Source organism: Malania oleifera, chromosome 7 (genome assembly GCF_029873635.1).
Source record: "Malania oleifera isolate guangnan ecotype guangnan chromosome 7, ASM2987363v1, whole genome shotgun sequence".
Lineage (NCBI taxonomy): Eukaryota > Viridiplantae > Streptophyta > Magnoliopsida > Santalales > Ximeniaceae > Malania > Malania oleifera.
Window position 1 is genome coordinate 55579968 of NC_080423.1, and position 12740 is coordinate 55592707.

A 12740-nucleotide genomic window follows, 5' to 3' on the forward strand; every position below is an offset into this window, starting at 1 on the left:
ATATATTATTTATAAGGTACTTCTAGGTCTATAGTTTCATTTTTTAAATTAATATTTTAAAAATTGTATTTTAATTTATCTAAATGATATTATACACTTTACGATAATTATAAAAGACATTAGAGGAATTTAATAATTCTATTTTGAATGTATATTTTATATAACAATCATAATACCATTGTATTTATTTTATTTTTTTGAATGAAATGAAGTTTTTATATCCAAATCTTAACCTATCTAAAGTACAAATGTTAAATGTAGAATCTAACGTTATTGAATTTCATTTTTTTAGAAATACTATTTTAGTTCTTAAAATAATAATATTTTTGTATAAAAAATCATAATTTACTAATTTTATTTTGAATGTATATTTTATATAACAATCATAATACCGTTGCATTTATTTATTTTTTAATAAAATGAAGTTTTTAGATCCAAATCTTAACCTATCTGAAGTACAAAATTTAAATGTAGAATATAATGTTACTGAATTTCATTTTTTTAGAAATACTATTTAGGTTTTGAAAATAATAATATTTTTGTATAAAAAATCATTTACACAATATTTACTTCATATATAATATTTATTTGAATATCCTATTTTTTTTTTCATTTTTAGGTTTAACCTTTAGTATACCTAAGATAGATTTTATAAATGTAATTTACGTAATTTTGGTTAAATTTATTTTCTTTTAAATAAGTATTTTTTTCGCAAAATATTTTACTTTATTCATATTTTTTATACATGTGATTTTATCTAATTTCAATTAAATTTACTTTAAATAGATTATAAATTTATTTTTTTAAGATTATTTAATCTCAAAAATAAGAATATTTTTTGTCAACAAAATGATCTACACTATCCATACTTCTATTTATAATACAAAAAATATTTAATTATTTTAGGAATGTTAGTTTGATAGTAATTTACTTTTAAAACTAATAATATTTTTTTCACAAATTAATTTGGAATTGCATCTTCACAAGTTTTGGATCTTTCTTTCAAATAATAAGCACATTTGTCCACAAAATGATGTGCACCACTTGTACTTCACATTACTTCATATGTATTTTATAAGTTTCCTAAAAAGTATACTTATCATAGATTTTTTTAATGTAATTTATGTAATTTTGGTTAAATTTATTTTCGCTTAAGAATGTTTTTGTATTACTTCTAAAATATAAGAATATTATTTTCACAAAATATTTTATTTTGTTCATATTTTTATGAATATAATTGTATTTAATTCGTATTTATTTTTTATGACTAATTGTTCTTACTACCAAAAGATAAGAATATTTTTATTAATAAAATAATTAACAAAATCTATTCTACCTGTAATATAAAAATTATTTTGAAACGATACTAATTTACTTTTAAAATAAGAATATTTTTTTTTTCCATAAATTAATTGACAATTACATCTTTTAGGAGCCTTTAATCTTTTTAAATGATAAGAATATTTACCCACAAAATGATCTGCATATATGTTGTAAACATATATATGAAAATATAAAGCCTACAGCTAAAACAAGTGCGTGCATGCCATTCACACGGATTCAGACAAAAGGCACAGCTGAAAAATGAAAATCCAGCCAGAATCAGAAATATTGCCTCTGAAGCATAGTTCGATCACCACTTAAGAAAAACAAAAAACACACAAAAATATAAAAACAAAAACAAAATCTACATAAAATATCCAATACACACCACACCAAACTCCAAAGTCCAAAATCCAAAATCCAAAACCCAATTAGATTCACGCACAAACTCCTTAACTAGTTTGTTTGACTAGAAAAGGGTCAGAGCCTGTACTGGGCCTTTCTCTAAAACCAAAAAAGGTACAAACATCCTTCAGCCATGTGTGAGGTAGAAAATTCCAGGAGAGAGTGGCTGCCGCTACAGCCTGTCAAACGAAGAACATGGCATCCTCAATGTTGCTGTGCAACCTGTAGGTCCTTTCACTGAATGAAGGTCCAGCTGACAGTGCTGCCGATGATGGTGCTGGAGACTGGGAAGGTGCCCGTGAACCCCTTGGCAGCCCACCCTCCATTAGAGCCTCTTGGTACATCCTGCCTCTATATGCAACAAGATCGGCATAATACACTGGAGGCACCAGCGACACAGGCTTCGTGCACCGAGCAAACGTGAAGCACAGATTGTATATCAGCTGCTGCAACTGATCAGAAGTAAAGCCATGCTCATCCCACAAGACATGATAGTGTGTGGGCTTGCTTGTGCCCAGGCTCCCATAGTGACTGCAAAGATAGAAGTCAAACTCAAAGGGATGGACGATTTTGGTGTCCACCACAGTGCCTGGAGGCACATTGCCAGCTGCTCCCCCATCTCTTGGGGACTCGGGGAACAAACGGGTTAGGTGTCGCTTCCGTGCCACAATGAGGGTGATTGTTGGGCAGTAGTCCTTTGTTTGAATAGCCTTCTTGAGATCAGCCAACTCTTCATTAAGAACCATATCAAATTGACCTTCACTTACCCCATCACGGAAGACCACAATCTTTTCTGGCTTAACTTTATTATGTTTGGCGTAAGTATCAACAAGCTCTGCGCACATGTTGCCAAAGTTCACTATCTTCTCTTTTCTATGGGCTTGAGGGCAGACTCTTGCTGCATAGCAATTTGCAGCAGGCCAATTCATGGTGGCAACCACTGCAGCAATGGAAGGGCAAGTCTTGTTTGAAGCAGCAGGATGATTGACATCAGCACCCACAAACATAACAGGGCTTCTCCCCTCAAAACGGGGAAACCGACTGATTAGCTCCACATTGCTGCCACCAAGTTTGGCATTAATCTTGAGAGCAAGATTTGCAAAATACTGGTCATTGAGTCTGCTTGTTGACAAGCAACATTGAGTCACAATACCAATTTGGGTTTCAGATATCCATTTGAGATGCTTATAGCCAGGATCCCTTTTTGTCATCACACACAAAAGAATTTGCAACTGACCCCCAGCAGAACGTTTAGCATCCTCATTAATTGAGTCAAGGACTTCATGAAGCGCATTGACATTGGAGAACATGCTCATTTTAGTGCACTCATATGACAGAGGTTCCCCCATGTCAATCCCCAAATTCTGGCACCGATTAATAAGTGCCGGAATGAAATGGTTTGCATCCAATACATTGAATCGCTCATTTGCAGTAAAGTCAAGCACAGCCCACCGTTCAACTGATTTGCCTTCAACAACAGATTTTCCAACAAGGTTCCACTGGCATTTCTCCTGGTCCAACTTAATCTTATTCACCCTGCCATTGGAAGCACCTAACCGCAACTCTGGTGGCCCAATGACACGGCCTTCAACAGTTGTCATATTTGTATCTACTTCCATTCCAAATTTCTGAACAATGCCTCCACTGCAAGTTTAAAACACACAGGAGTCAAATAAAGTAACCACATATTTTACTGTCAAGTATGGTCTACCAATCTAAAAAATTTGGCGGCTGGGAGCAACTTCATTTAGTTCAAACAAAAATTCACAACAATTTTTTACAAACAAATCGCCTACACCATCAAACATAATACAATATCACCAAAAAAAAATATGACAATAATATGAAATACAATTACAATGCTGGACAAAAACAAATTTATAACAACAACAATGACATTGAAGATCTTGACAATCGTACAACGAAACATTTTTACCACAATGTGAATGGAAATTTAAAAAAAACAAAATCTAAAAGGCATATTAAACTTTCTAATAAGCAAGCATCTGCAAACGCAGACGCTCTTGTGCTATTTTTTTCTTGTTTGTCGTTATAATGATGTTTACATCTCTCTCTTATTATTTTCATTATTGTTGCCGTTTGGGTGGTCTTTTTTTTAGCCCGGGGGGGAGGGGGTGGGGAAATAACCATGCATTTGCACGGATGAAATTTGGATTTGTGTGGACTTTGACAAAACATAAGTAAAAATTGTAGTAAGTTTCTTCTCAATCCACACAAATCAAATCCAAGCCCCAAAACCTGTGCTCCCAGCCACTACCTGAGAACAAATATGACTACAACAACAGTGTACATTAATTTTGGTACAAAATTCAGTTCAACTGTGTGACAGCATCACAATAATGTTTTCACTTCAAATTGATTTCCATTTTTATTCTCAGAAATAACTTTTCTGCAAACTAAACATAACCTAAGGTCCTAATTCCAAAGCCCCAAATAAAACGTTATAAATTATCTAATTACTACTCAAGATTATTTATTTGCTACCTGCAATGCACAGGTTATATTCACTAGTACATATGAATACGTGTGTTTGTGTGTGCCTGCGTGCGCGGGCTTGCGAGTGTATAAAGTACTGTATTTTACTTACCCACAGGGTCCATACTCTGACTGCACCATTTGACATATCATACTCTTCCTATCATTTGCCCTAGCCAAAGATATGTTCTTCAGCAGCACAGCTGCCTTCTTGTCCTTCCTCTCCAGCTGCTCTTTTGGATATCTCTGTCCCTCAGCCAGGACACAAAATTCCATTGGGACATAGTTCTTTCTGTTGTTTTTCCCCACATCTAAGCAAGGAATGTCCTTGAATCTAATTTCTTTGTCATACTTGTCCCTGAAATAATCCACCAAGCATATCTCCCTTGGTGAAGCCTTGCCCTCTGGATCATCAAGCTTGAAGGAAAGATGGCGAGTGTCCACATTAGTCAAGCATGCAATGGTATATTTCTGCTTAGTACGACGGTGAGTCACCGTAACTTTCAGCCCTATCAAAGCATCCTCAGCTTCTCTCTTGAACCTTCCAAAATCATTTAAGTTAAACCCACGGATATGCTCCTTAAGGAAATCAATAACTGGAACCCGCTTCCGAAATGCCAAAACCGAATAGTCAAGGCACAGCGCTAGACCCTGGAAGGTGGGCTTCAGACTATGTTGAAACCCCCTAGATGCTGCAATGCCATATCCAAGATCATCTCTTGGGTTGAATTCTGCATGGAAAAAGCTCCGGCCAACTGAGATTAACCGCCTAGCTGGATTCTCTTTCATTACCAAATCCATTCCTTGTAAGGTATCACGAGGCATAAGTAGGAGGTTCCCACTTAAGTACTCTTTCAACTTGCAGAACTTAAGTTCATTTACAAGTTTTATAGTGAACATGAAAGACCGTTTGTTGCTGTCTTCTCCCTCAGAGATTTCCACTGTGAAGTTTCCAGTAGGCAGTGATTCTGCACTAAAAATGTTTTTCTCACCATCATATGCAGTCATCCACATAGGATGCTGTGGACCATCAGAGAGTAACTTGTTCCTGATCATACGCAGATCAGATTTTGTAATTTTCCCATGTGGACCATTCTTGGTTGCTCCATGCGGTTTGATATCAACATCATAGTGCATTATGAAGCCCTCAGGATTGAATCTGACTGGATAGTGATTAACAAGAATTCGGCAAGATTTGATGGAATTTCTGCCACAATCAGGCCGTTTCATGGGCAAAATTTTGTCTGTACCTTCAGGTTGTAATGATGGAGGCAGCTGGTCTGCTGTATTCAGTGACTGCATATCTGAAATAATATGATCTGCAAAAAGCAATAAATAAAACACTTCAAACTTATTGAAGTTTCAATAGATAAATACATAAATAAATAAATATCTATATTTCTTAAGAAATAGCTTCAACAGATCAATATCTCAACAGTTTGCTTAATAAGAAAGAAAATGAGAATGATAACTGTAAGGGGAAAAGAGTGAAAAATCATTTTCCCTCATTTGATTGGGTGAAAGAGTTGGGAGGATCAAAATAAGCCTTTCAACCCCTTCCAAGGCCATTTGCTTCCAAAATAGGAGAACAAAGGATGCAAAGAGAATTGCCCACTACATTTTCCCTCTCTCTTAAAAGAACAAAGGAAAGGGTGCCTCCTTCTTTCCTTCACTTTTGCCTCCCTTGCACCTTCTGTCTTCTCCTTCTTTGTTCACTCCTACCCAACACGGTGGGTGAGTGAGGGAGCACATGCACATGTGTGCATTTGTGTGTGTGTGTGTGTGTGTGTGTGTGTGTGTGTGTGAGAGAGAGAGAGAGAGAGAGAGAGAGAGAGAGAGAGAGAGAGAGCCAAAGAAGAAGTTTTTAATGCATTGAATTGCAGTAACCATCGGCACGAAGTTCTGTCAACCATTAGCATCAAGTTTTCCATAAAATAGTTTAGTTTGAATACAAGATCAAGATTAGAGACAGAATCAGCCAAGAAAGGTCCATTTTTAACCCTCTTTTCTTTGGATTTAAGGTTTTCTCAGCTTTCATAACAAACTGAAATAAATCAATCTTAGACTTTCACGTCTTAAATCGGTCTTTGTTTTGGATTTGGTGTATCTAGGTTGTTTTGGGAAGATTCACTATCCCCAGCAGTATAGCATAAAAATCATAAATGCAGGCACTTTTTTGCTGATTAAAAAACTGCGGCTGCCATCATATTGCTCAAGCAATAAACTAATAACATCCCTCATCTCATTTATCCTTTGAACAAGCCAAAGCTACAAACATGCCCAACAAAAAACAAAAGTTCAGAATCAACAATGCTAAATCTTATACAAGAAATCACAAAACAATTCACAGGAATCAGAACTTACAGTTAATTTTGAGTGAAACATATTCTTTCAAACAAGAAAATGGAAAGGGAGCACATTTTTTTTGCCTTTCCCTTTTTCTTTTGCTTCCTTTCTGGAACATCAAAAGCAGTAAAAAGAAATAACTAGAAATTTCTCTTAACTTTTTCCTCCTTTTGTCCTTCCCTATTAGGATAGAATCGGCCCTAAACTAATCAACATGAAGGAAATTAAACAAGATAAGCATCCACATAAAACTCTTAAACTGAAACGTTGTAACCTTTCCCACATCAATGTTAGATGCCTTAATTTGGAAGCACTTGAGTCGAAGTCAACAACAACGAACAATTCACACAATGCAAAATATCATAATTTTTATCACCTTGCAGTCAATTCATCATTTATTTGACACAATGGCCTGACATTGTACCATTAACATTCATGGATTCTCTTGCCAGTCTCAATTCATCAACCACCTGATAGAACAAATTTAGGGCAAACTAAAAAGTGCGTCCCACATCAGCTGACAAGGAAAATTACAATGCTTAAATCAAGTCAGACAAACCTGACACTGTAACCATAAGCATTGTAACCACAAGAAAAATCCTCATAAAGGTTTTTTATCTTACTAGCTGCGTTCCACAGCTACAAAACTGTATTGTTATTTTTATTACTAGTAGAGAAATGAGCAGACATAGGACCATCTTAAGAATTCAAAAAAATAAAAGCATCTGTAAAATGAGTAATCTATTTCTGTTTTAGTAATAGATTATAACATGGAGTATATAAGAATCTATGACCAAAAATCAACAGTTGTAATCATAAATCCAACAAAAAATTCAGAACTAAATCATAATAAGGACGATAGAAAATCTACAATCTCAAGATCTAGGTACAGATCCATACCAGGAACAACTTCAGAAGATCTTTCAGACCTAACAGGAACATAAGCCTGTCCCCTGCCCCGAACAGAAGATCCAGTACCCCTCCGATCTTTACCAGAACCAGCCTTGGTCGAACTCTCGCCAGAATCAGGCTTTGTTGGTCCCAAACCCTTACTGGAAACCACATCAACCGCGGGCCTTGGGAGCCATCCTCGGCCAGAACCTTCCTGGTTACTCCATTCTTGAGGATATTGCTGCCCAGAGCTAGAACTTACTTGATACTGACCTTCTACATAGATAGGCAGAGGAGTTTGCTGACTCGAGGCAGAACCTCTATCACCATATCCAGCACCGCGACGGCCACTGCGACCGCGACCGCGACCGCGACCCCGACCATCGCCGCCACGACCGCCACCTTGATACGGTTGATCCGAATATTGTCCCTGTGGAGCCCCTTGGTAGGAGGACGAACCCGATCCACCACCTCTACTCCTCCCTCTACCGCCACTACCACTGCCACCGCCACGGCCGCCGCCTCGTCCTCTGCTGCTACTTCCTCCCCAACCGGAACTCTCCATTTCACCCAAACTCACACAAGAAATAAATTCAAATCAAAGCATCAAATGAAGCAAACCCAAGACAGTCGATGATTTGATCAAGCAATTATTATAGGAGATTTTTGGAAGGGACGCAGGAGCGCGAGGTCAGTTATATATGGAGGTGGAAGGAAGAAGTGTAGATGCCGGAGGAAGGTGAAATGACTGCTTTGACCCTCCATTTACTTGCTTCGAAAGCTTCCAAATTGCTTAGGAAGCAGTTAGGGAATGTGGAATGATCGGTTTTGCAAGAAAAATCTTTTTACAAAGATTCCAGAAGCATCATGGAACCAGAGCGGAGGAGGGAAAAGACGAAACTGAGGGGAAGGGGGGGGGAGGGAAGGGTTGGAAAGGACCAGTTGAGTTTTTTCCGAATTTGATTTTAATTTATTTAAAAATATTTAATAAAAGTTTTGAAAACCTCATTTTCTCATTTGATGCGTCTTAAATGAAAAGGCACCGCATGATTTAACGTCTTTTAATTTGAGATAGCTCAGCATCCTAATACGTCAAAATTTTTTTAAAAAAAATGCTACATCAAGTAGCATTTTTTGCATCTTCTAAATGATGGATGGAGAGCACTTACTCAAAACTGGATGTAATTGAAACGGTAACGATCAAATATATATATATATATATATATCTATATAAGTATGTATAAAGTTATCATAAAATAAGGTATAAGGTAAAGGGATAAAGAAAAGAAAAAAAAAATAAAAATGAAAACTTAGTGCTTAAGCTTCTTGGAGCAAAAGGAAGTGGAAAAGAAGGAAGAAAAAAAAAAGTTTCTCATGCACACAAAGGAAAAAGAAGGAGAAAAAAAATTCTCTCAGTTCACGTTCTCCACTCCTCTTTCTATGATTTCGCGACGAATTCTCGCCCAATTAAAAATCTGAAAATACCACTGGACTTCATTCTCCGCCACCGACATATCTACCGAAGTGAATATGTCGTAGGAGTAACCTAAACATATCTCATGTGGTAAGACAAATTCTCATTCTTGTTTTAATTTTTCTTAAATTTTAAGCCAAACGGCCAACGGACACCACCACGAGAATTTAGAGATGATTCTCTACAAGTCTAGTGAAACAGATTTCTCATGGGGTCATTGTAGACATAACCCCAAAACTAGGATAAATGGGTTATTTAGAAATTAACTGTTATTTAATTATTGTAAATTATGAAAGGTTAAAATAATATTTTATTGGAGTTGATTTGATTGAATCAGGGTTCAGGTGAGCGTTGTGGGTATAATTTTGGGAACCCTGTAGGCGTGGTTCAGGAAATTAAGTAAGGGAGAATAAAATTATATCAGTATTTTATTGAGATGAACTGGTTATTTATGAGCATGTAAAATTTGTTATTTATTTATATGATTTTTTTTAGAATAACTTGAGTATTAGAATATGATGATTTTGTTTAAGGTTTATATTTGGGATAATTGCATATGATATTAAATTTGTATGACATGGGAACAATTTTTCCTAATAAATTAAATATGAATTACTGCAGTATTTGGATTTGCATGTGGAAATGTATTGATCTGTTGGACTACTATGTGGTAATGCATTAATGCATTTGTGTGAACTAACTGGTGTGGTTATTTGTGTGCATCTCAATATAACGTTGGCATGAGGAGGTTGTTATATTGCCTAAATATAAATCATGAGATGACGTTAGCAAGTCGAGGAGCTTGTCATATTGTTATTTATATGGGGTAGGACATTGGCAAGTTAAGGAGCTTGTTTACCGATATAAAACGGGTAGGTCATAAGGATTGGATACTGATGAATAGTGGTGCCTGTGTGGGCCACGTGTCACAGAAGCTGAAGTGGCGCCTGTGTGGGCCACGTTATATCATGTGTGGATAATGGCGCCTGTGTGGGTTATGTTATGTATCATGTGTAGATAGTGGCACCTGTGTAGGCCACGTTATGTATCCTGTGTGGGTAGTGGTGCTTGCATGAACCACGTGTAGATAAAAAGTACGTAGGTGCCTGTGTGGGTCATGTACTAATATGTACGCAGTTGCTCTGTTTGGGCCACGTACTAAAAACATTGGAAGACAAAATTTAAGTTGCATGATTCCTGTGTGGATGTGTTGTGCATGTGAATTTAATTAAAATATAATAATAATGATATAGCATATTGTGAATGCATGTGTGTGCGTGCGGCTAGGTAACATACCACCAGGGGCTTGCTGAGAAAGGCGAGTGTTATGCTAGGTAATTTCAGTAACCGAGAAAAATAAAATTTACAATAATACTAATAATAATAATAATAATAAAATAATAAAATAATATTAATGAATTAAATTAACAAGTAAAATGAATAGTATGATAAGGAAAATATATATATATATATATATATCTTGAAACATATATATATATATGTGTGTGTGTATATATATATAAGTAAGTTATTATGATATATATTTAACATATATAAGTTAAAGGTATATATATATATATATATATATATATATATATATAAAGTTGTATAAGCTTCTCCAGGAAGCTTTGAAAGCCAAAATCCAATTTGAAGTGGATTCCTGTGCCTACGCCAGTGCTCTCTCTCTCTCTCTCTCTCTCTCTCTCTCTCTCTCTCTCTCTCCCCCCCCTACGACTCTCTCTCTCTCTCTCTCTCTTCGATTCGGAGCTAGTTTTACGCCTGATCGACAAACCAAAGCCACCACGACGCTCCTGGCGAAGTTCTCTGCAAATCTGCCGGAGCGGATTGTTGGAGAAAGCAATTTAGAAATCATCCCTAAGTTGATGTAAGGTTTTTTAAGTCAAATTTGAAGTTGTGACAGTTGAGAAAAGTGTTATACACGTTGAAATATTAAAGTTTAATACTGGAAGTTTTCGTTTCCAGGGGTATTGATTGGAACGTTGGAAATCATCCCTAAGTTGAGGTAAGGCTTTTTAAGCCAAATTTGACTCTGTGGCTGTTATAGAAAATGTTGTACGTACGAAAATACTGAAGTTTAATATTGGGAATTTTCAGTTTCAGGGTATTGGTCAGGAAATCTTACGGGGGTTAGACTAGATTGTTTTGGGAGCTTTCTCAGTAGTCAGGTAAGGGGATAAACTAAGCTAGCTTTGTTTTGAGAAAATACTTGTATATATATATTTAGCATCTGATTTATGGAAAATAAATATATTTATATATATATATGTGTTATATTTGCAAAATACTATGAAAATGATCGTATGATTGAATATGTGAAAATCCGTTTATGTGGCATGAGTAAAAATGTTATGAAATACTGTTTTCTAAGAATGTGGATGATATGAATTTTTATGATGAAAAACCGGCGTACGGGTCGAGATTTTTATATGATTTGCCGGCGTACGGGCCGTGTTATTTGACTGTGATTTGCCGGCGTACGGGCCATGCTATGTGGATGTGATTTGCCATCATATGGGTTGTGCTATGATTTGTTGGCGTACGGGCCGAGCTATGATAAAATGTGTAATTCCGGCATACAGGCCGATGATTTTCATAAAATATGTATATGTGAAAAATGATATGATTGATTTGATAATTATTGATATGAGATATTCATGTATCACGATTTTAGTATATGTATATGATATTAGAACCTGGTTAGCTTGGTCTAGGCTAGCACTTGCACGGTACCGCTGCTGTGTGTCCATGGTCTTCGTAATCATGACATTTGTGTTAACGCCGCTGTACGGAGTGGTGTGAGATTGGATGGTTGATGTGGTTTATAAGAAGTGTGCTGATCGCCCCTGGTGTACGGACCAAGTCTGGCAGACCCATCGGACCTACAAACTACTGTTTGACTTGGCAGTGGCCGGCCAACCATTGTCAGGTCCCGCCTTCGGGCCACACAACCCAATTATGTGGGGATAATACATGATAACAATCAACTAACCTACTAGGAATGTTTTATGTTATTGTTATTATATGAGATGAAATATGATTATGAAAAATGCAATATGTTCTACTATGTTTTGATGGTATATGTATGTTTTCCCAAATTTGATAAATAGTACTGAACATGTTATGTATGTATATGTTGAACACAGAATACTCATGTTGCCACACACTAGTATTACTTTATTTCCTTTGCTGAGAGGTGTCTCACCCTTCATCTTATAAACTTTTCAGGAGCCCCTAATAGGAGAGCGGGAAAAGCTCCGCTGACCTAGTGCTGGATATTTGCCCTTTTTGAATGGTAAGTTTCTTTTTGTAGGAATAGTTAGATTTGGTGGGAATTGTCCCTAGATTCCATTTTTGGGATGTATATATGGAAATACGAAGGGATAGTGACTCTGGTATTTGTAGTCATATGATGGGTGTTTTGTAATTATAATATTGAGGAATATGAAATGATCATATGCATGTGATTGTATGTTTCCTTCTATTTAGGCTTCTGCTATATGTTATGATGTATCCCTAGTACCCACGGGTCCAGGTGGATTGTGACCTGCTGAGATGGAATGTGAGATGTGTGGTATTGATTTTATGATGATATTATTATTATAAAAAAATGTGAAAAAATGAGCAAGTCGTGATAGCTTGGTATCAGAGCCTAGGCTGCTAGGTTCTATAGACTTTAGAGTGCAGCAGAAACAATACCAGAGTTTAGGAAATGATTTGAGGTTTTGTTCTACAATCTAGAGGCAGGACTTCTGTGGTAGTTTCTGTGTTTTTCCTGGGGTGACGA

General features: G+C 36.2%; 1 protein-coding gene across 1 annotated transcript; it reads right to left on the bottom strand.

Moving 5' to 3' along the window:
- Nucleotides 1-1578: 1578 nt before the first annotated feature.
- LOC131159737 (protein argonaute 2-like) lies at nucleotides 1579-8433 on the bottom strand. Its single transcript, XM_058114880.1, has 3 exons — nucleotides 7471-8433; nucleotides 4337-5543; nucleotides 1579-3372 (listed from the first exon to the last, which is right to left on the bottom strand). Exons 1-3 carry the CDS (start codon nucleotides 8024-8026, stop codon nucleotides 1911-1913), a joined length of 3225 nt encoding a protein of 1074 aa, XP_057970863.1. The 5' UTR covers nucleotides 8027-8433; the 3' UTR covers nucleotides 1579-1910.
- Between the last annotated feature and the right edge of the window lie 4307 nt (nucleotides 8434-12740).